Here is a 24,461-nt window from a genome sequence, read left to right as displayed (position 1 = left end):
CAGTTTTCAATCTTGTCCAAGTCCCCCTGGATGGCATCCCTTCCTTCTATGTTGTCAATTGTGCCACTCAGTTTGGTGTTTTTTGCAAACTTCCTGAGGATGTAGTCAGTCCTACTGTCTGTGTCATGACAAAGTTGTCGAAGAGCACTGATGCCAAAACAGACTCCTGGGGCACACCACTCATGACCACCCTCCACCTGGACACAGAGCCATGGATCACAACCTCCCGTTGTGATCATCCAATCAACTCTTTAGTTCTTACTTATGACAGTCTTGGATCTTCAAAGAGAAATGTCTTGGGAAGGTTGTTTAACCTAGATAACCAAGATATCTTGAGCAAAATACATCCCACACATGCTGGGATACATCCCACTACATGCTGAACTCCTGGACTGAGCATGGGCAGCCTACAGACTGACAGCCTACTGGCAGGAGCTGAGGGCTGAATCATAGAGTCATAGAATTGTAGGGTTGGAAGGAACCTGAAGAGATCATTGAGTCCAATCCCCTGCTATAGGAGGTTCCCTACAATAGGTTGCACAAGTAGACATCCAGATAGGTCTTGAATGTCTCCATAGAAGGAGATTCCATATGCACTCTGGGCAGCCTGTTCCACTGCTACGTCATCCTTACTGTAACAAAGAGTTTCCACACATTTGTACTGGAAATTTATGTCCAAGTTTTAGGCCACTGCTCCTTTTCCTATCACTACACACTACTGAGAGGAACCTGGACTCATCCATTTACCTTTCACCTCCCTTTAGATATTTGTAAACATTAAGCAGATTCTCTTCAATGCAATGCTGCAGGTCTCCGGTGGTAAGGTTTGTCTAGCTGTGCATAGGAACTGTACAGCAGCTCTGAGCAATAAAGAAGAGTAGATGAGCATAACTGTCAATCATTCGCATCTGGACATTCTCTATTGCCAGATCAGGGTGGTAATACTTGGGATGAGATGGGAATGCACCACTGCAAAGTGCTTTTCCAGATGTGCTACCACAGTTTCCCAGTAGCCAGTGTGCCATGAAAAGTTGTTTTCTCTGGAAAGAGCTGTTTTCTCTTGGTACTTGTACTCTGCATGGGATTTCCAATGTGACTGCTCTCTGGAACCTCCTTTTTATTCCCAGAAGACAGCTGCCACTTTCCTCAGTTCCTAAATTAACAGAAGGCTGAATAAGGGGACTTGACACTAAGGGTAGGATTTATGTTCATTATAGAAATGCTATTTTTAAAAAACAAAACAGCAACTGTTTCACATAACCATATAACAAAACATGTATAGTTGTACATTCAAATTCCTGTATTTGATTTCTTGTCATTTAAGAATGCATGAATACCATGATCTGTATGTGTCTAATTCAGAGTTTAGACCTTAACAGTCCCAAGATTATAGACATCATTTGAACTAATTTCCCCAAATCAGTTTCATGTTTGCAATGTACATGTTGTTCTTAGCGATTTTCAAAAGCTCATCGCTTAGCACTGCAAACCTCCCTGCCTACTTGCTAGAAACTGAATTTTGAATAATATTATACTTAGGAAATTATCTAGGCAAGCTAGATAAATAATCAGTTTTTAAGTCATGTCTTCCTAAACTTTGAGCACTCTTTAATTTTCTGTCAGGTTATAGTTTTATTTGGATGATTTTAAACTTGTTTTACTTTAATTTTTGTCTGCCTAGCATATGAAGAATTTTTGGAATCCCAAATCTTAGCTCCTTAGGATTTGGGCGTTAATTCCAAACAGCTAAAGGGATAGATTCCATCCAGAGATAAAGAGCTGCTCATCCATGCCAACTTTAATGGAATCTGCTCAGCAGAGGGCAGGTTTTGATAAAAGACTATTACCTGATTCTCTCTCATTTGTAGAAGTAAAGACTAGTTCTCTCAAATCATTATTGAAACATCAGAGCATCAAATGCTGCAAAGTGGACAAGAGTACTGAGTAAGTACTTGATTTACCACTCTAACTGATAAAAAACATCCTAGAATCAGTAGACAATTATTTTCTCATGCATAAAAGGTATTTGTTGCAACAGCCTATGAGTGGGAAAGTAACCTCTTTTTTATAACACTGACATTAAAAACTCTTAATTCATATTTGCTCTTTTAAAGAAAGTACTATTATGTGGGGGCTGCTCCCTCCTATTTTATGATGTTTTCCCATTACATCAGAGGTGGATGTTGGTGGTATGGCAGCAGAGGATAAATCTTCTAACCAATATCCCATTAGATGTTGTTGTTGTGTGACAGATGGCAGCAGAGGCACAGTCTGACAGACTGGCTTCTAATATGAAAGTGAGGATGTGTCATTGTGTTAAAGTGAGCAAACATACCATTGAATTCCTCCATGTGGAAATAATGGCACCCATTGGCATTCACTGATGCTTGGTGAACATTGGTAAGGAACAAATAATGTGTGTGAGCACAGCAAGGCAGTGGGCGGTATGTTTCATCTGCGGTGACAGTGACACCAAAGACAAGCCACATTCTGGATGGCCATGCACAGCTCTCACATGATGGAATGAAGATTATCTTAACTTACCCAGTCAAATCAGTGTTGAATATGTTGAAACATAGAGTTTTATAGCTGAGAATTTGCTCCACCAGTGTTATTGGGCTCTCCATAGTAGTTTCCATGGAAGTAAATAGGAGGCATTACTTTTAGAGTGACCTACATACAAATATGGTAGCTGCTAAGTTATCACTATGCTGGCTGCAAATGAAAGCTCTGGTCTGTTTCTGTAACTGCATTTGCAGACATAAGAATCTGTTTACCTTCTGACATTCTGGAAGATTCAGATATCTGCTCAACTGGTTCAAAAAGTTTAAAGGCATCTGAACAATTCTTTCAGGCTTTGTGCCAAAACTTGCTTCAACATCTGGCCAAGATGACTTACTTCTGAAAATATGCATACAGCCAGACAATGGTTAACCCAGAAAATATTCTCCCAAAAGTTCTTTTGGGCTAGAGACCAACGATAGAAAAAACAGTTGTTTCTTTCCCTGCCTTTCTTTTCATATCAAGCTTATTATTCTTGACTGGGATTTCCACTAAAGATGTTGTTGCAAAACACCAACTCTTCCTTTGTATGTAAATGTCTAACAACTTTATGGCAGAGAAATATGATGCATAGAAACAACCCAGAGGAAATAATTAAGTCTTTTTTATTTTGTTTAGGGTGCAGGATAAGATTTATGCTTCACTTGGAATCTGTTGTCAACACTCAGTAAAATAACTAGTAAAATGACTTATAGAACTAGTGATTTTACTTTATTTACTGTCTTTAAACTCTATGACAGAACACTTGTTATCCTTTCACCTCCCCTGGTAATTTTTTGCATAGCTACCTGGCTAAGCAGAAAGACTGAAAAGTCCATGGATTATTACAAATTTTTTATTAAAAAAAACAACGAGTGCCATTGATGTTAAGGCAGTGCTGATGAGAAGGTGACAAACCTAAATGATGTCCTTTACAAAGTGAAAAAGGAAAACACTGGGCTTCTTTCAGGTAGGGAAGTGACAGCTGAACCTGACTGTAGGAACAATGAGCATGAACTGCCATTTTAAGTGTTAGCCAGAAGAATTCCAGCCATCTTCATGATGTTTCGTATGATTCCTCTGAATTTTCAGCCACCATAGTTTACTACGCAGCTTTCCAAGCCACAAAGCATTGTTACACACAATTGCACACTGGGGGAAAAATAAAACAAGAAAATGCTAAAGCATGCTATTCCAGTACATGATATGCCTTACTTCTCTTCATTTGATCCTCTTTCTACCACAGCATCTTTCAGTTCAACAGAAAATAAGTAACATATTTAAATATAGTTACTACAGATAGTAGCACTTGTCAGACTCCAATAAGCACACACAGCCCACACAAACAACCCCACCGCCAGCTACTTCTTGGGAAAGGAGGAAAGAAAATAAAATGTAAAGCAGTTTCTATGCTTTCTATTTGCTGAAAAATACTTGGGGCAAGAGCGACTCTTACAGGAAGGAAGAGATGACATGCTTTCTGTTATCATTCCATTTTTTAATATGTTCAGTTATGTTTGTCATTTTCCTCTTGGTGCTGATCCAAGGGCATGGTGGGTGCCCCGTCCAGATTTCATTAAGAACCCAGTTTGATTTTAAAATGTGGATCCTCAGCAGGTTTTAGACAAAAGACTGTTGTTTTCTTAATTACTGATTCTCTGCGGAAGCTTAGCATCCTAGCACAGATCAGATACATGCTTCCTTCTCACTGCCTCATTCAGGGAGAATTTCCTTCCAGGATGCAACTGCTCTCTTAGGTTTCTATCTACCTCTTCAGCCTGGAAGATCCAGAATCACTGAAAAAAAAAAAAAAAAAAAAAAAAAAAAAAAAGCAACACCCTTCTTTCCTATGTTTCTTTTTATTTCACAAAACATAATCAAACAAAAACCAAACCAACCACTAACAATCAAATCACACCGAGACCCAGGTTTCTGGGATAACATCTAACAGCCCTCAAGTGCTACTGCTTAGCTCCCAGCCCCATGACCCATAACACTTTCTTTTTGTCCATCAAGAAGGACTAAAATCTCTCTTGGATGAGGCTGTGTGCTGTCTCCTCTAGGGTCCAACTCTCCTTTTGAGATGCTCCACAATAAACACATTGGAAATAACTGGTTTGGTTGATATGATGACCAGAGTCAAAGTGTAGCTGGGCCTACATTGGAAAGGGAGATGATACACCATTGCAAAGCTTCATGAATAGCAAGGCAGTGGAGAAATACAGTCACAAAGTAATGCAGAAACATCCAAGCTGCTGGAGAATGGAAGTAGAGGTGAAATTTTCTTCATGTGTTGCTCTTCAGCTTACCCTCCAGTACATATACAGCAAAAAACATCATTCCTCGGGCCCACAGCGCTTCCTTGCAAAGTGTGGTTTACAGACTGTGGATGGGTTAGAGGCTTTTGAAAGAGGTTCAAAAAATCATACTGCATGTTCTAAATTAAAGCAGTTGAACTGCTAATTTCCAGCCACATTCTCTTGGTCAATAAGGTCAAGACAAAGAGATCTACTCTTACTTATTTAAAGTGTTCCTGAAGAAGCTTTTATCATTTCTGGATATTTGGCAATTTTGAAACAGCATGTAATTATACCTACAGAGAAGAATTTCTGCAATTGCCCTTTTAAGCTAACTTCCTTATAAAATTTTGAAATCATCTATTCCTTTGTTCCCAGAGGCCTGGCAACTCCAGGAAGGGCAAAGGGCTTCTTTTCATCCTCTTTTTAAGGCAAATTTGAGGAGTGTGTTGGTTTCAGTCTCAGAAAGTTGTTGGAGAGAAACAATGATTTTGTAGATACTCGGAGGGTAAAATATTCATTACAATAATGTCCTTTTTCATATCTGCTGTTATCTTAGCTATGTAACTCCTCATGTAATTGCTAAGATGAACTCTAGCATCACTCTACAACTTGTCTCATGCACGCATTCCTCTATTCTTTATGGAGTTGTTCTACAGACTGAAGTTCTGTGTGCCTATGCCTCCCTCCTATGTGTGCAATCCTCTGCTGAGACTTCATTTTCCTGCAGGCTGGTCGAAAACAGTAAACAGTGGAACAGGGAGGAAGGAAGCAAAGCAGGAAGCAACATACTTCACAGAGGTCAGGCTAACTGGCTTACTGCCTATCCACTATGTGCCTTTATGCCTATCTGCAGGAAGCCCACTTCCAGGAACAGCTGCTGAGCACAGAAAATTCTTGAGAGCCAGGGCAGACTGCCAGGGCAGGGAGTACAGCGCAGGAAAAACTCCTCTGTTAAGCTGAGGGCGAGAGGTAGGGAGCACTAAGGTTCCTTCTTTTTTAGCTTTCCGGCCACTGCTTCTTTCCACTCAGTCATGCTGAAAAATGCTAAGAGGATTTGAGGATTGCAGCTGTGGTGCTCAGGTATTCATCTGCTCCCTTCTTTTTGGCCAGTTTGGGAAAATTCAAGCTTTCAAAAGTTGAAAGGTGCCAAGAAGATCTTCAGTTTGTGACCCACAAAGGAAAGAAAGTGAGACGTTAAATTGGTGGACTGGGTGCTGTCAGACAGTTTCTGCAGAAAACTTCACAGACTCTGTGCTCTAATTCCCATTTAAAACATTTTGGCAACAAACAATTATAATTGACCCATTTTAAATTAAAAAATAATAATAATAATAAATAGGGAACATGGCACTGCTGTTCCCCTTCCATGAGCACACATCCTGATTTCTTCAGAAGTGATCTTCCAGACTGAAAGTACCAACACAGCACTGTGCAACCAATAGCTCACTGCATAAAACACAAAGCAATCACCAACAAGATTTGATTTACCTGCACAGATTTTCTGCCAACAATAAAAAAATAACTTCTCTGAAGCACTGATCTTGTGAAAGGCACTTATACAGTGATAATATCGCGAAGATAGTACAAGAGAGGTGTTGATAAGTATCCAAAAGGTTATTTAAAAGAAAGATTCACCCAATAGAGGCCTTCAGTCTGCTGGAAACACTGAAGCAATCTCCACTAAGGAGCAATCCCAAAGAGATCATGTTTCAGTGGTGGTCAGCCCTTAAATAAGGTCTAGAGGAGGTGAAGTCAGGCTCCATCCCTTCCGGGAGCGCAGCTAAATTACCCTCACCCGTGCTCCCACAGCTGACCTGAAACTTGCATCAGCTGATTAATCAGAGGTTCAGGCTGTGATTACCAATTTCCGCTACAGCACTGTAGGTGTTCAAACACAGAAACTAACCCTGAATGTCTTTCACTGGGTAAATGTTGGATAGCATTTGAAATGAAGTAGAAAACAGCTCAGAGGAAAAGCATCAAAAATCAGAATCAAATAAATACAGAGCAAGAGGACACTTGATGTTTTTTGAGAGCAGGGAAAAAGACTCACAGTTAACAGCAATTAACCCTTATTTTTATTAGCTTCTCTATAAGAGAAGCTTGTATCAGCCATAGATTTGTATCCACCATGACAAGTCCCACAGGGAGAAACAACAAAGTACAAAATACACACAACATAATTTCCTGAAAAATTATAAGAACAGCCTTTTTCTGTTAGATTTGAGGCACATAAGGAAAAAACAAACAAACAGCACACTGTTTAACAATTATTATGTACACAAAACTAAATTAATAGTAACTGTGGAAAATCTTCAAAGCCCTTCTGCTGATCTGTTTCCATGGCAACTCTGAATTTTTATTACCAATAGCCTTGAAGCCAGCTTCCATCCATTGGGTTTCATAAAATGGAATGTGAAGATAAAGTTAATTGGAATAAAATGCCTTCTCTAGAGAGTAAACAGAAATAAAGCTTCAGTATATCCCATCTTAAAAGTCAGTTATATGGTATCTAAATGAACATCCCGGTAAAAAAACTTTATTGTATCACCTGTCAAACAGATATCTGGGATATTAAAAACTTTCTGGAAAATGTGAAATATTCAACACCTCAGAAAATAACATTTTCCTTACAATTTCCTACTTGCTGTGCTCCAGCTTTAAACTGTGCATTTCCATGTGGAGGAACTGGCAAGAGAACCACAGTACAAAATTAAATGGAATTTGTTTTTGTGTATACCTGGTTTGGACTGATAGCATGATAGGGCAGGTTTTCAGGTGGATGCAGCCAAATGCTGTCATCTGTGGGACTTATTTTTTTATGCTTTCATTTGCTGAAGATTACTCTTCACTTAGATCTGCAGCACATGTTTTCCCTCATAACCATCCAGAATCCTCTTGCACTCACCTAATTTTATTTTCTGGTCTGTCAATGGCTGTAGATCCTAAATTCTTCCTTCAGAAAAAGATTTATTTAATTGTTTGGGAGCACTCTATCCCCACTACAAAGGAGTGAGAGTCAAACTTAAAGCAAAATGATCTGCAGTTTTCAGTAGCTGATGCTGCATAACTGTACGTTTGATGTATATCTTTCAAAAAGGTGTTTTAATTAGGTTTGATTTAGACAGGGAAGTAGGAATAGTGCTCAAACAAGAATATTCAAAGTGGATCTGACAAACACTTTACAAAGGCTAAGAAGAAACGATGAATGGTATCGCTTTCAGAAGACTCAGGAAGACTGGGGTAAAGCCACCAGGAGACCACATGGCACTGGGCTGATGCCACTCTCATCTCCAGACACCTACATTTGATTTTCCACCATAACGTCAAATTCAAAATACTTTGGTTTCCTTTATGAAGGACAGTAGGTTAATTTTAAGTTATTTTATTTATTTATTTATTTATTTATTTATTTATTTATTTGCTTTTGTCCTTACAAAAAATAGCCCATGAAACTGTTTGGTTAATTTCTTATGCAATTTAAGCCTTACAAACCATTCCAGCTTGGTTACATGGGCAGGAAAGAAAGTCAGTTTTCTCCTGTAGGCAAGAGCAATCACAGTTGTTCAGTATGTGTGGAAATTAAATTGTATGGCTGATATCAGCAACCAACATTGCAGATTATCTTGTCTTCTCTGCCTCCTGTATTGGGTAAGGACATGGAAATAAATCGTATCTTTAAATACCCAGCTTTGTGGCTGGTGTTTTTTGACAGCCAAATGATCTATGTGGCAACAGCTTTGTGGGCACTAGTTGAGGTTCAAGACTCATTGGAGGGCTTTAAACTGGTCTGAAAGGGATGGGGGGAATATTGACCCTTCCCATGGCAAGGTGTGGGATGACATCTAATGTAGATTAGAGGGACAGGGTGCTAGCAGGGGCCTTGAAGGACCTGCTGCCTTGAGATACTGCGACACATATGAAATTGTATGATGATGAGGCAGTGACTGCTGGAGCAATAGGAAAAGGCAGTGGGGAGAATCGAGGGAAAAATTTAGAAGAATTAAAGTGTTATCCTTTAAGGAGGTGACAAGGCCACCTTCCCAGCCGAAGTGCCTCTACAGCAATGCACACAGCCTGGGAAACAAACAGGAGGCTGGAAGCTACTGTGCTACTGGAAAACCATGATATTGTTGTCTTCACCAAAACCTGGTGGTGGCATGATTTCCATGACTGAAGTGTGCCTGTTGGCAGCTGCAGCTGTTCATAGGGACAGGTGAGAAAGGAGGGAAGGAGGTGTTGCCTTCTACAGTAGAGTTCGGTCATGCCTCTTGGACTCCCACACTTAAGATATTTATTAACATTAATAAGATCACTGCTGAGTCTTCTTTTCTCAAGGCTGAACAGGCCCAGTTAGCTCAGCCTTTCCTCATAGGGGAGATGCTCCAGACCCTTAATCATCTTTGCAGCCCTCCACTGGACTCTCTCCAGGAGATTCCTGTCTGTTTTGTACCAGGGAGTCCAGAACTGGATAGCGCACTCCTGGTGAGGCCTCACCAGGGCAGAATAGAGGAGGAGGATCACCTCTGTTGCCTGCTGACCATGCTCCTTTTTATGTGCTCCAGGATCCCATTGGCCTTCTTGGCCACTGCTGGCTCATGGCCAACCTGTTATCCATGACAACACGCAGGTCCTTCTTCACAGAGCCCCCCCCAGCAGGTCATGTTCCGGCCTGTATTGGTACTTGTAGTTATTCCATCTCAGGTGCAAGACTCTACACTTGCTTTTGTTAAACCTCATCTGGTTTATTGCTGGCTAATTCTCCAATCTTCTCAGATCTTGCTGAATGAAAGCTGGACATGAGCCAGCAACGTGCACTCACAGCCCAGAAAGCCAACTGTATCCTGGGCTGCATCAAATGAAGAGCAGCCAGCAGGGGGAAGGAGGACCCTGCCCCTCTGCGCTGCCCTGGTGAGGTCTCACCTGGAGTACTGCATCCTAAAGTAGAGTTCTCAGAACAGGAGAGTACATCCAGAGGAGAGCCACAGAAATGATCCAAGGGATGGAACACCTCTCCTATGAGAACAGGCAGAGACAGCTGGCACTGTTCAGCCCATAGAAGATAAGGGTCTGAGGAGATCTTTCAGTATCTAAAGTGGAGCTATAGGAATAAAGGGGACAGACTCCTTAGTGGGGACTGTGGTGATAAAAAGGGAAATGGCTTCAAACTTAAAGAGGGTAGATTTAGATTGGATATAAGGAAAAAGTCTTTTAGAGCGAGGGTGAAGAGGCACTGGAACAGATTACTTGCAGATGTGATGAATGCCCCATCCCTGGAGGCATTCAAGGTGAGGCTGGATCAGGGCCTGGGCAACCTGATCTACTGCACTTCTCTGTCCATTGCAGGGGAGTTGGACTAGATGACTTTTAAAGGTCCCTTCCAGCTCTATGATTCAGAGGGATTCTTTTTTGTTTTTCTTGGGTGCTTTTTCTTTCTTTATGCCAAAGTCTTCCCTACACCTCCAAAAACAAACTGCCTCCCAGAGCCCTGGTATGTACTCCAGTAAGTTCTGCATGGGAGTAAAGGAATACCAGCACTGAAAGGTTGCCAGTGGAAAACTCAAACAGTGGTAACAAAAGACCTGCAAAGTAGTAACTTAAAATACCTTTCTGGAAAAGGTGTTTGGAAAACCTGGCAAACAAATGAACAAATACTAAACTTGTAGAGGAAATGAAAAATGTAGGAAGCAGATTACAAAGTGCTGTTTCTGGAAAAATAATTATACCTTTCAAAAGTATGATGTGTCAAAGAATGCTGATTGGCCTGTTGGGTATTGGGTAGGTGGTGCCAGCGTGCACCAGGGGTGGAGTCAAGGAGGTCACGAGTATCTGACAGGGGCGGTCACCTGTACCACTATATAGGGTTTGTTGCGAGGCATTAAACTTGTACTTTTGGCGTTACGCACTGTGTGTGAGTCCTGTCTGTTCCCCGTGCGCGGAGGCACTGTGCAGTCACACAGCAGCCTTGATTTGTCGCCAGATCGGGAGGTGACAATGCCAAATCACAAACAAGCTTTCAAGACAAGAAATATCTTTCAAGGGAAACCTTTTCAAGATGAGAAACATTTTTCTGCATTTATTTAATGATAAACAAACAAACAAACAAACAAACACAAAGCAAAACTAAAAAAGGAATGTTTCCATTCATGCCAATACTTTTCCCCGTTTGTCACTGTCAGCTTCAGACATGGCACAGATGTCTTTGTACACTCCCACTAGATGGAGGACAACATCAGTCCTGGTAAAAAAGCTGGTGGGTGAATCACACCACCATTGAAATTTCCCAAATACAAAACCCATCAATCCTTACATCTGCATTTTAGTCTGTGAAGTGTCTGCTCCCAAAATCCTCAACAGCCAGGAACATCAGCTTTTACACAAAACACAACATACAATACAGTTTGGTCAAAACCAAACCAGAGAAAGAGCCATTACCTCTGCAAGCAGCAGCCAGGGCAGAATAAACAAAATTTTGTGGAATCAAGAGAGAAAAGCACTCAAACCTTACTTTGTATTTCTAGTTCCTGCAGTTGTTTAGGCAGAAGAAAGTACAGCAGGGAGGAACGTTGACTTCAGATCTCTAATCCGACTCAATCCTCTGGGCTCCTCAACTTCAGGACTGCCCATGCTCAGCCCAAAGGTTGCTGTTACCAAATTCCGGTAGGAAAGGCTGCAGAGGAACACAGCCCCAGGACTGCCCAGTGCAGCCAACACCTGACTGCAGACATTACACTGACACACAACTGTTCCTACCTAATGCAATCGTTTTGGTACCTGTTGGTGAAAATAGAATGAAGACTGGATGCTCAAATTTTTTGAATCTATGTCCTTTTGAAAGGAACACCGTGAAAGACAAAGAAGATGGGAGAGAAAACATGAGGCAGGCAAAGAAGGAACTGATGCTCTATTCTTTCCTTGAAGAGATGACTTCATACTCCGTTTCAATAATCCTAACCTAGGAAATGAGCACTAAAAATATTAAGTTAAAAAAAAATACACAGTCCTTATTAACATAAAATTATCTAACAATGGGAGAAAAAAAAAAACAGAAACCCTAACCTGTTAAAATTAAGTGTTCTACATACCACTTAAGACATTTACAAGCAATTAACAAAGCTACGACCAACAAGTACTGTCTCAAAGTGATCGAGTACTGTGCATGACTTACCATACTAGTACACTTGCTCATTACAGCTGTGCTAGGAAAGTTAATGAATAAACAAATCCTACTACTTTGTTGACAGCCCATTTCCTGCAAAAGCATGCTTCACACCTGATGCTTGTGATGAGAGGAAGCTTGGACACATGAAAAAATGTAGAACTCCTAGATAAATTTAAAAGCGTAAAATGGAATGTGCTGTATGTTTAAAAAGCCTTTCTTGAGATACTTTGTCCTCTAAGTACCAGTTCTTGGCAGTTTTATATTTTCATTACGTGTTTCAGTCGCACACATTGCCTCTGAAATCCCAAAACACCCAGATGAGGAAAATTTATGGATATGTTGTTGACTTTAGAAGTCAATTAATCCATTAAGAATGCAGAAATATTTGTTGCTGTTTCAATTAGGTTAGTTGATTTTCTTCATGATGGCCAGCGTGGTGTTGTACTTTGAACAAAAATGGAGAATAAACACCAGGTTGGGTTGTTGCTGAGCACTGATGATTGGAGACGGGGACACTTCTGCTTCCCATGTTGCTCTGTCAGCAAGGGGGTTGGAGTGCACAGGGGAGCCAGGATGTCTGGCTGAGGCTGGCCAAAGTGACATTCCATAGCATATAATACCATGCAGAACTAGAAAGATGGGGAAGCTGGCTGGGATGAGGGGTAGGGATCGAGATGGGGGCAGCTGCTGCTTGGGGAAGGGCTGGGCTCTAGTCAGTGGCTGCCAATTGTGTTGTGCATCATTTGTATTGAAAAAATATATAGTATAATTACAATTATTTTCTCTTAGTTTTCTGTCTTAGTATGTTGCATTTATCTCAACCCATGAGTTTTACCTTCTTTTTTTTTCTTTTCTTTCAGATTATCTCCCCAGTTCCCCTGATAGCTGGTAGTCAGAAACTATCTGTGTGGTAACTTCACTGCCTGCCAGGTTAAATCACAACAGTATTTTATATTGCAAAATAATGTGTCTATTCACAAAAAAAGCACACCTCAATAGTGACAAAGTATTGTAAACAGATACATAACAGTGTCACAAACTTTCTTCAGTTACAACCAAAACATTGCCTTTGAACTTGGAAAGGTCTTTTGTGTCAAGTAGAAGTTATCTTTTTTATACTTTGCTTTCTTAAGATTCAGCAGATATAAACTTTATAACTCCTGCAAGCTGCACATTACTTCATTCTAGCACAAGAAAAAGCATGGAAACAAGAACTGCAATGTTTATACCTGCAGGCAGGGTATAAAGACAGTCAAAGCTAACACATTAATACAATCTATTCAGAGAGAGCTGTATTTTAGAACACAGAGATATGTAAATTGTGCACGTTTATTCATAGAAAAAGTCTAGGTGGAGTAATGAGGAAGCTCAAAACACTATTATTAAATGGAACAAACTGCAGAAATTTAAAACATACATTGCTCAGCAGTACCTATTTACAAGATTGTTACGCAAAGATTGCTGACATTAAGATGAAGTTAATTTCACATATTAATCTGATTTTACAGGTCTTAATCATATAACATTGCTATTCTTGTCTCTACACTGTCATATTAACATCACACAATCTTTTACATCAAGAGTAACCTTATACTGGTATTTCTGTTCAAGTGTAATCAGGAACATCCCCTTTTTGATGGCAACTTTGTCAACTTCAGCAGACTAAGTTGGATTTATTTAGTTAAAAGTGTTAATTACTAAAAGTAACATGTAGCTAAAACAACTCTTCTATGGAACACTGACGCAGAACTGTTGTCGAGAAAAATCTTGTCAGTTTTGAGGACTCAGCAAACAAATAATAGGACAGTTTACACCTTTCGTGGTGTTGAACTTAGCCAAGAACTATGTTGTTTTCTTCTTTATCAAATATTTCCCACGTTTCTGCAATTTATGAAAACAAGAAGTTATGGTATAATTTTTAAAGCTTGTTCAATACATAGAGACTATGTTATCATTAGTATCTAAAAGATCTCCAAATCATGAGCATTATCGATTTCTATAATATCTTCAGGTTCCATCTTGGTTTCATGATGCCCATCCTGTAAATCATCCAGAGAAGCCAGAGCTTCGTTTGTGTCACTAGCAAAAGTCTCACGAGACGCATCATCATATTCTTGCAGGTTAAGCCCTTTAATGGCTTTTTTCATCTTCTTTCCTAGAACTTGTATTCTTCTCTTCTTAGCAGCTTTTTTGTTTTCATACTCCTTTTGGTTTTCCAGATAGAATATTTCCTTGAATGGAAATAAATTTAAAAAAAAAAAAAAAAAAAGACACATTAATTTCAACATCAAGCCCAAATCCTTTTAACTTCAAATACTGCTCAGCAATAATGAACATTCACATTATTCAGGGGTAGGAAAACAGACTGCACTAATTTTTATTTGGAATTACTCAGTAACACTGTATTTTTCATTTCAAGCATGCATGACACAAAACTGGGAGTGGTTGATACAGCAGTGTCATGCTGCCTTCCAGATGGGAAGACTCAGCAGTCTGGAGAAACTGACTGGCAGCAATTTTATGAAGTTCAATAAGAAACGCAAAGCTTAGATGTTGTACTAAAAGCCATAGTTAAGTGAGGGAATATTGGTGGTAAGTGGACAGCTAGATTGGATGATCTAGGAGGTCTTTTCCAGCCTCAATGACTCAGTGATTCTACACATGCAGATGAACTACACAAGGCACCAATACATATTGGTGGCCAACTGCCTAGCAAATATAATGGCAGAGAAGGACCATGAGGTCCTGGTGGACATAAAAGTGAACAAGAAACTGATACTGTGTGCCCCTGCCACAACAAAGGATAATAATGTTCTGAGCTGCCTTAGGTGAATACTGCCAGCAGGTGCAGGGAAATGAACCTTGCCCCCTCCCCTCAGGGCTGGAAAGGCCACACCTCAGGTAGAATGTTCAGTTCTGGGCTCCCCAGTACCAAAGACATACAGACTGGAGAGACAACCGTGAGGGGCCAATAAGATAGAAGCTTGGAGAATAGAAGGCTCAAGGAGAGATCTGAAGGGAGAGTGCAAATAGAGTCAGGCTCTTTTCAGTGGTAGTAGGTGAACAGATAAGAGGCTATGAGCACAAAGTCGGAACGTTCCCTCTGAACACTGGCTGACACTTTTTGACTGTGACAGTGACTGAGCATTGGCAGAGATATCTCCCAGAGCTGTTTCAAAGAATGAAAATTCCACCATCAGAAGCCATCTTGACATGGCTCTTGGAAATCTCTTCCAGTGTAGCCCCGCTTGAGCAGGTAGGCTAGACCAGAGAACCTGCAGAGGTCTCTTTCAACCTACACCACCCTGATTTTCAAAGAAAATCTTTTATGTTGAGATGAAAACAGCTAAAGGTAACCCATAGTGAAAACTTAAGCAAAAGTTTCTATTGCATTTTGACAAAACTCTTCCTCAGAAGTGAAATTTGAGGCCATATCTCTACAGTGAAACTTTCGTGAGCCCCAATAATGTTTTCTTTCCTATAGAGCACAACTCTTAGAAGCTTCCTCCTTATTTAAAAGGTGGAAAAAATCATGTAGGTTAACTGAATGCAGCTACATGACTTTTTTCCTCTCCTTTTTTTTTTGTTTTTTTAATGAAAATCAAAGTCTCAAACAGAACAAATTAATGCATTTTTCACTCCAAGAGATGCAAATCAAATGCTAAGTTACACAGATCTGTGAGTGTGTTGTACACAACAACCTCTACAACTGCTGGGGCTTTGTGATTTCTGTTGTCGGTATTCCACATCAGAACATCACACAGAACAGTGGTAGTTGAAGAGTTCGTGTTCTGGTTCTGTATAACCACCTTTTTGGATATTTTAGGCTCCTGGAGTGGAGGGGCAGCATCCCCAGAGCACTTGGCGCAAGGAGGAAGCAGGGTGGGACCCTGGCCTGGCCCCTAGTCACTCTCTGCGTCTCTGGCCATCTCAGCTCACTGCGGAGCAAAGCACGTGCTTCCCTCGCACTGTTGTGGTTTGACTGGTACTTTGGGTACTCTGGTTTTGTTTGATTTGGTTACATTTAGTAAATTCCCGTTCCTCCTCAGTTCGTTGCCATTGTGTTTTCTCTTTGCTAAAGCTACCTGCTCATTCTCTGCCCATCCCCTTTCCTGGAGCGCATGGCCCAGGGCCTTCTCTCCTTTGTTTTTTTTCTTTTTTTCCCCATGTGCCCTGGTCATGGACCAATATCTATGGATAACACTGTGACAACAATGACAAGACTACACATCTTTTCTACATTTTTCTACCCAATGATGTATCAAATTCACTGAATAAAAATTGCTGCCTCATTAAACACTTGCCAAAAATCAGCAAAAGAACAAGGCACACAATCATAAAGGCACGGAGAAGGAGTTGTAGAGTGCGTTTTCTTGGAAGTGAGATAAAATTAGCAGACCCACTACTTTTTGTAACTATTATAAGCTATGGAAAGTTGTGTTTTTGTTTCTTTTTGTTGTTTTTTAAAAATATGTGACAGTCAATCCCAGATTAAACTGACACACTTTAATTCCCAGTACAAAATGGTGGACTAACACATCAAGTGAGCTGAAAAAGCAGAACAGCTTTAAAAGAATAAAAAAGCCCATTTCAGACTACTCAACATTGTGAAAGGAAAGGCAGTAGGGTGGTAAGCACATTAGGCCAGTGAGAAATTAAGACTAGGTTTAGACTGGCTAAAAGGAAAGTACTGTCTGGTGCTACAGTTGAAGCTATATAAGACAGGAATATCCTATTAAAAGCACATTATTAAATCAATGTATAATTAAGCAGACATGCAAAGAGAAATACAAATGTAAATAACACTACTTTAAGCTATACAAGAATTATGAAAAATCCAGTATACCAGACACTACAGTTTCCTCATCCATGAAGAGTTTTTGTCACTGGAAATACATAAATGGTGTTTTTTTAAAACCACATGTCAGTGCATTTTGTAAACTGTTATTTGCTCATATTTTTCATATGAAGAGATGGTTTCTTTGGAATAAAAAACTTGCTAGAAGTTTTGAGAAGAATTCAGACATAAGCTTTCTAGCAGGAAAAAAAAACAAAAACAACATAACTCCACAGAGTTAACTGTGGACAATCACATGCACTCTTAACAATTTTACCTTGATTTGTTCTTCTTTGACACTGGGTGTGTTCTTCAGCAGGTTTAAGTAAACACCCCCTGGTGTTCTCCTCCTAGTACCGTTCTTAACAGAGAAAGAAAAATCAGCAGTGTCAGCAAAATTAAAATGTAACTGTTGATACAAGAATAGCATAAAACACAGTGCTTTTTACTGAGACGGAATCCAGAAAGGAAAGTTCCGCTGTTCTAGTTGTTGCACAACCATAACCCTGGCTAATGTTTTTAAATTTTTGTTTGTGGCTGATATAGTCAACAACTAGCTGGCTACATTTGGACAGAAATATCCTATCAACTGCTCATACTATAAACTAAATATGATTTTGACAGTAAAGAAACAGAGTACCGATGTATTTCAGATACTTCCATAGCCACCTGCAAGAGCACATCTATTTAGGTTAGATATTCAGAACATTATTAACAAGGAAGCCTAGCAAAATTCCAAAAATTAATTTCATGAAATCATGTGCAATCTCATTTGATTATCTGCAGGATCTTGCTTTTTTTCTCCCAAGGCACACGTTTCTCACTGTAACACACTTCAGTAGTTTTCAAATGAACATCATTGAAGTATCATACTGGTGCATGGGCAAAGCTTTGAAACCCCTGTAAATTATAAACACTAACAACCAGAATATTTTGCACAGTATTATATTCAGAGTATATAAAGTTGAACTGTTACTCCAGTGCCCTGGTATTTTATTAAAGGGGATGCTTTCCTACAAGATAAACAAACAACACACAATCCAGAAGTTTTAGAACAGGGAAGCTCAATTTTTATACCTTTCCTTGAAACAGCAGACACCACAAATTTTTAATCATACTAGTAGCACAAAATCTCAATTAAAAAAAAACCACAAACAATACACTCTCATCTACCCTACAAATGGTATACTCCGATCTGCAGCCAAAGGTGCCACTAGGCATTGTACACTTTCATCTCCTCAGTATATACTGGTTGATTAGAATTTGGGTCCTCTGTAAAAACGCACCATTTTTAAGAGAAGTCGCTGTCTGGAAAACTTACTTCCTCCCTTGCAACCACGAAAGTTGAAATAACAATCAGTCAACTTTCATCCCATGGCTTATTATCTAACAAAAACATGCCAAGAAACTGATAACCCAATCTTCCTGTATAGGATTGTTACTGTGACTTGTAAAATAAATCTGTCCTCAGTTCTGCACTGCTGGTACCTGTAACAAAATTGACAGATTCCCTATTGAAGGTCATGTTTTGGAAGTGACATTAGGAATGCCTGCAACATATCATGTTGACATCTGACCACATGCTGATTAACCTAGATAGCTCAGTGCCGCTGAACTACCACTGGACTTAACAGAGTAATCTACTAGAAGCTTCATCCTGTTCAAGATTTAGAATGCCTTAAGGTTGTGAGGGAAACACCCCAAGGTAAGGCAGATAATTGTTATCATTGCAAATCAGATACTGATTTGAGGACAAGAAATGGGGTAATTTCCAGGCCCACTCATTTCACTGATTACTCAAACTCTGCTGGAGGGTTATGTTAGTATTTATTGCTAACTGACTTTCATTGCTCAGACAAAGGATGTACTTCCCAAGGAAAGATAATAATAATAAAAATAATAATAAACAGAATCTAGAAGGACCTGTCAAATGTGAAAGCTATGTAATAGAATTACACAAACATTCTGGAAGTAAAAAGCATCTCCTCCACCCCCTGCTACAATATCACATTTTTCTTACCACTATGAACAGTCCACCATTTTGTTCCACTTCAGCAGTTTCCATGAGCAGCTCAATAGCTTTTCTCTTTCCAATTATTTTCACTACTCGAGCAATTAAATCTTTCTTTGGTTCACAAAGCCTGAAGGAGGAGCGGGGGGCAGAAGGGGAAGAAAACAAACACATTCACAATCAGCAAAATTTCAAGTAAAATCAACCACAACACTTCCATAACGAGCAATTTATTCTATAAGATATAAGACTGTGCTATGAATAATGAGGTTCTACATCTGAATGTGTTTAATTGGCTTCTTAAATCTAAATTTTACTGTATAGAGCTTCTGAAGGACAGCAGTCTCTAAAGCATGTGTGTTAAAAGCTTGCCTGGACAAAAATGCTTGAGTAGTTGTTTTCCGTCCACTGATTAGTGAAAAGTTAAATTACATCAAAAACTGCAAAGCCCTACATAAACCTCTGAAGCAACAGGATGAAAGTCCGCTGCATGATAAACCAGCTGCATATTAAAGGAGTGTTACACTTAACTGTCACTAACAGTTTGAATGCAAAGCCAGCTTACACAGCATCTACCTGCTTGGCCAACATCTGTACTCCACTGGAAAAATGCATAAGCCCACAGACAAAAAAAAAAAAAACAACACTATCTGTACAGAGCAAGAGTCATATTCTGTTTTTTTTGGGTTTTTTTTTGGTCCTCCTTGAATGACAAAGCTGATGATACGCAGCTGCAATACTCCAATCACTATAGCAGAGTGGTTTTAAATCTGGGGGAGCCAACATACTACTTTAACTGCAAACATTTACTGAAGACCACCACATATCCAAGTGCTTTAAATGACATGAACATGCCATAGAATTACATATATTACAACTGTAATAATAGAAGTGGCTTAACCGTTAGGGTTGACAACTATTTACAACTAGCAGTTGTAACTAGTTTCAACTGCTTCATGTGTAGAACATTATGTGAAATCAAATGTTAAAGCTCTCAATTTAGCGGCAATTGTTTAAGCAATCAAATGTTCACCCAACCAGCCCAACTTCTGTTTCGTGTTTAATCTTGCTGAGTTCAGTGATGGCAATGCTTCAGAATAAAATGCTTTTTAAAGTATCAACAGGAATTAACTCTAAATTCTGAGTTACTGGAAAAGGAATAAGCACTTCTTAAAGTTGCAGACCAACTCTATAATTAGAATTCCTTAAGGAGATGGTTAAATAGACTTCCTGTTCATAGCAATGGCAGCTCAGTCCCATCTCCATCTAGTGCTTATTCTAACCCTGAACAGCCCTTAAAGTTGTGCAAGGCGATGGGAAGCAAACAAAGTAAAGGGCAAAAATGGCATGACAGACAAAAAGGCTCCTTGGATTCCATTCACTGTGTAGACCAGCACAGTAATAGGTTACAAATCCAGCCACAGGAGGCCTAACACAGCTTAAACAATACTGCTATCATGTATAATCACAGTCCTACTAATGCTGTTTGGTGCAGCTAAGCCTACCAGCAATTGAAAAAAAAAAAAATAGTGGCTTCTGCCCTTGAATTGATGAAATCCGAGAGAACAAGAATTACAAGAGACATGCTGTGGGTTTTCAAATTCTTAAGTGAAAAGCTGCGATCTGATAACAGCATTAGTCTAAGTGCAATATCTCAGCAGCTGGCAATACCACACAGGTATCACAGAAATAAAGTATGATTAAAAAAACAGCTGGTGTCACCCTACATATCAGTAGGACTTCTAGCTCTTGTTCTCTAGTAAACAATTTTTTTTTCCACTTTCTGAAAAAAGGCTGTGGCAGCTTTAATTAATCTAAGTACGCATTACAACTACTATGTGCTCCTTCTTCTCCCCTCACAGTATCAGTCCGGTGCGAGGTCAAAGGAAATTGTGCAGCAAACCAGTCTGGAAACAAAACTGAAAACAGAAAGTTCTTAGCTCAGTCCACAGGACTGTGAAAAGGATGAGAAGATGGTATGCATCAATATAGGCTGGGGGCTAACCTGCTGAAAAGGAGCTCTGCAGAGTGACCTGGCTCTCCAATTGGCCATGAGCCAGCAGTGTGTCCTTGTAGCCAAGATATCTTGGAACACAGTAAAAAGAGTATGGCCAGAAGGTAAGATCCTCCCCCTCTACTCAGCACTGGTGAAGGAACATCTTGAACTGGAGAGCTCAGAACTGGACACTGTACTCAAGAAAGACAGGGAACTTCTACAGAGAGCTCAGCAGAGGGCCACAGAGCTGGTTAAGGGCCTGGAGCATCTATGTGAGAAAGGGCTGAGGGCCTCAAGACTGCCCAACCTGGAGATGGCTGAGAATCACAGAATTATCAAGGTTGGAAAAGACCTAGAAGATCATCCAGTCCAATCATCACCAATACTTCCCAGTTAAATCATATCCCTCAACACAACATCCAGAAGTTTCTTGGACACTCCCATGGTCGGTGGGAGATGATCTTACCAATGCTTATAAATACCTAAAAGGCAGGTGTCAAGAGAATGGGACCAGGCTCTTTTTAAGTGCACCTAGCCACAAAATGAAGGCCATAGAAAAACACAGACTGAAACCTGAGAAAAAACTAATTTACTCTGAGGGGAACAGCACTAGAAAAGGCTGCCAAGAAATGTTCTGGAGCCTCCTTTCTCTGGAGATTCTCAAGACCTGCATGGGCACTTTCCTATGTAGGGAACCTGCTTTTAACAAGGGGCTGGACTCAGTGATCTGCAGAGGTCCCTTCCAATTCCAATGATTCTGTGCACAACTCAAGCTTGGTAGATCTAACACGGACTGGCATAAAGTGGCACAGAACTGTGGCAGAGCTTTGTAATACAGTCTTGCTTTTAGTGCTAGCTACTACTCATCTTAGTTTGAACAGCAGTGAAATGTCTCTGAATATAAGATGTATATGTAAATATGTAAAAAACAGAGGTATTTCAGATTTGGTGCTCTCAGTAACATTATCAGTTTCAAAAATTTATAACTTAGCCAGATTTTCACAGCAACAACAGCTTATGTACACTGGTTACCAACTTCAAATTCACATGTGGTACTTCCTAAAATAGCTGCTAATAAATCTAAGTAACAAGAAATAGTAATTTTGGTAGCCACTGTTAAACAAACAACAAACAAAAAACAAGCCATTAAAATCAATCTCTACCTGACTGGCTCAAAAAATGGAAAAAAAAAAAAAAAAAAAAAAAGTTAGACCACTACTGGAAGCTTCTAAAAGACACCACATAAGATGCTGCATTTTAATTTCAGGAGTTTGGAAATACCCACATGGCATTTGTTTATGCCTTTCTTAGCCTGGTACAACACAATACAGAGGCAGCAAATCAAAGTATTTTTTGTGTGCTCTTTTCCATCCACAGTTCACCAATATTTCAAGTAGATATGCCATTATCTAGCTTACCGGTAAGCAATCTCATCTGCTACTTTTTCCTCTGAATCTTCTTCTGTTATTTCATATCTTCCTTTGTATTTCATTTCTTGTCTTTCACCCAGTCTGTCCTTTACAGATCGCTTTCGTTTGAGAAAGCCTTGTCCGTTTTCTTCTTCTGCTGGCAATGTTTTCTTGTCATCATGCATGTATTCATCCAGCTCTTTATCTAAAGTTTCTGCCTCCTTTTGCTGAGCTTCCTTCATCAACTTTTTAGCCAATAAATAATTGTAAGTCTCTGACTGCCTGCTTCTGTCAATACTTCCATCCATTCCTAAAATCCCAAGTTCAGTAGCCACTGCATCTTGGTTTTGCTCCTGGAGCACCATGCCCCAAATGTTGTTAACTTTCTTACCACCCTGAGCAGTTTGTTTTGCGTGGCTCTGATTAAATGTGAAAGGCTCAGATTTAGCAGGAGGAAGGTTGAAACATTTCTGTCGTTTTCGTTTCCACAGACAGCTGTCATCATCAGACTCAGAAAAGCTTTCATCACTTGAATCTACACTTTTGGTTGTTCGATACGGAACGTCTTGTGCACCTGATGAAATGCTGCTCTGGAAAGGTCTGCCTGCATTACCGCCATCAAATGATTTCTGAAATGAAGTAGTAAAAGTACATTAACTCATGCAAAGAAAGAGAGCCATCAAGTCATGCCAAAAAATGTCATTAGCTTGAATTTGTTGATCTTCACTTGTGGCATTTTTGGCAGTTCTGCGTAAGCATCTCATGGAGACCAGAAAGGCTACTACAGTTACCAACCCAGACAATGACAAATGTGCACAGTAGTTTAAGAAAGAAAACCATCACAACGCTTCAGTAGAAGTTCTCGTAACAGTAGAGAAATCAAGTTTCTTCTGGAGTCTAATCTGTCGGAAAGAGAATGGGTGTCCAGTGGTGTGCAACCACAGCAGTCTTCCTTGAAACTTATGTGAAAAGAAAAAAAGAACAGAATACAAAAGACAGATGCTACTCAAGACTTTGAAAAAGCTAATAGTGCCTGGTGATTCTGATTTACTAAGGACATCACCACGTTACTGTAATCAGATTTTCTCTCTGCTTTGAAACAAAGTGCTATTGACTCACTGTGGCCATAACTAATCAGGACTAAAACAAAACCCTAAAGGTTTTTAAATGCTTTACAAACAAGTCTTACTGCTAAAAAAAAATAAAAAAAATCACACTTCCTCATCATTCTGACAGGCAAACTAAATAAAACCAAGCCTGCTCAAATCTGCATCACCTGCAGAGATATCATAGGTAACAAAAGCCAGAATTCTGATATCACCATTGCAAGGAACTTCTGGCCATGCCGTCTACACCATTTCACAGTAACATTTTTTGTTTTTTTAAACGGTGAATTTCATTTTTCCCTGGCTGATTTCTTATTACTGTTATACACTACCCTGTGATGTTTAAGATCAGACTTCCTTCAATCAGAGGTTAAAAATCGTTTTTAGCCATCTCACCACACGTGTGGCACCTTTTCTTCCCTTCCGATTAGGGAAATGAAAGCAGAGGAAGTCCAAATATTATAACACAACTTAACGTGGAAGCTACTAGACTCGCGGGAAGAAACAGAATCACAAATAGCAGTTTGCGGGTGAGAGCTGTACATTCACAAAACAGCGGTTAGTTGTTACCCATCGCTCCCACATGCGACCAAACGCTTCGTCCCCATTATCTGTGTAAGGCTGAACCGGGACACCCAGCGTCCTGCTTCCTCACCACATCTCACCCCTCAGAGCCACGGGAACCAGCCCGCTCCCGCCGGGGCCCACGGCCAGCGGGGCCAGACACCGGGAAGGCCTCACCCGGGCTGGCAGCACGGCCAGGCCCGACCCGCGCAGCGCCGGACCCGGTGCCGTCTTCAAGCGCCTACAGGCCCGCACCCGCCCGTTCCCGTGGCTGGGCCTCTGGAGCAGCTCCGGGAGCGCGGAGGGAGGAGGCCGGGCCTCGCCTGGAGCCCCCCCTCGCCATCGCCTCCCGTTCCTCACCTTCTGCCGCTCCCTAGGGGAGCCGGCGCCGGGCATGTCGGAGTCCGAGTCGGAGAGCTCGCCGTCCTCCACATCGCCGTCCATGCGCCGCACCTCCAGCGCCATCTCGGCGCAGCACAGCGACCCCCCTACGGCAGCGGCAGCGGGGCACGGACGTGAGGCATGTTGGGAGCGG

The 24,461-nt window shown here is 40.5% G+C and overlaps 1 protein-coding gene across 1 annotated transcript; it reads right to left on the bottom strand.

Annotated features, from left to right (window-relative positions):
* Positions 1 to 13,314: 13,314 nt before the first annotated feature.
* PHAX (phosphorylated adaptor for RNA export) lies at positions 13,315 to 24,421 on the bottom strand. Its single transcript, XM_015849647.3, has 5 exons — positions 24,287 to 24,421; positions 22,266 to 22,885; positions 18,861 to 18,981; positions 17,118 to 17,201; positions 13,315 to 14,234 (listed from the first exon to the last, which is right to left on the bottom strand). Exons 1-5 carry the CDS (start codon positions 24,389 to 24,391, stop codon positions 13,965 to 13,967), a joined length of 1,200 nt encoding a protein of 399 aa, XP_015705133.1. The 5' UTR covers positions 24,392 to 24,421; the 3' UTR covers positions 13,315 to 13,964.
* Between the last annotated feature and the right edge of the window lie 40 nt (positions 24,422 to 24,461).

The sequence above is a fragment of the Coturnix japonica genome, chromosome Z (genome assembly GCF_054131305.1).
Source record: "Coturnix japonica strain WE chromosome Z, WE-NBRP24, whole genome shotgun sequence".
Lineage (NCBI taxonomy): Eukaryota > Metazoa > Chordata > Aves > Galliformes > Phasianidae > Coturnix > Coturnix japonica.
Note: the sequence above shows the minus strand (reverse complement) of the source record. Positions and strands in the feature narration are given on the sequence as shown.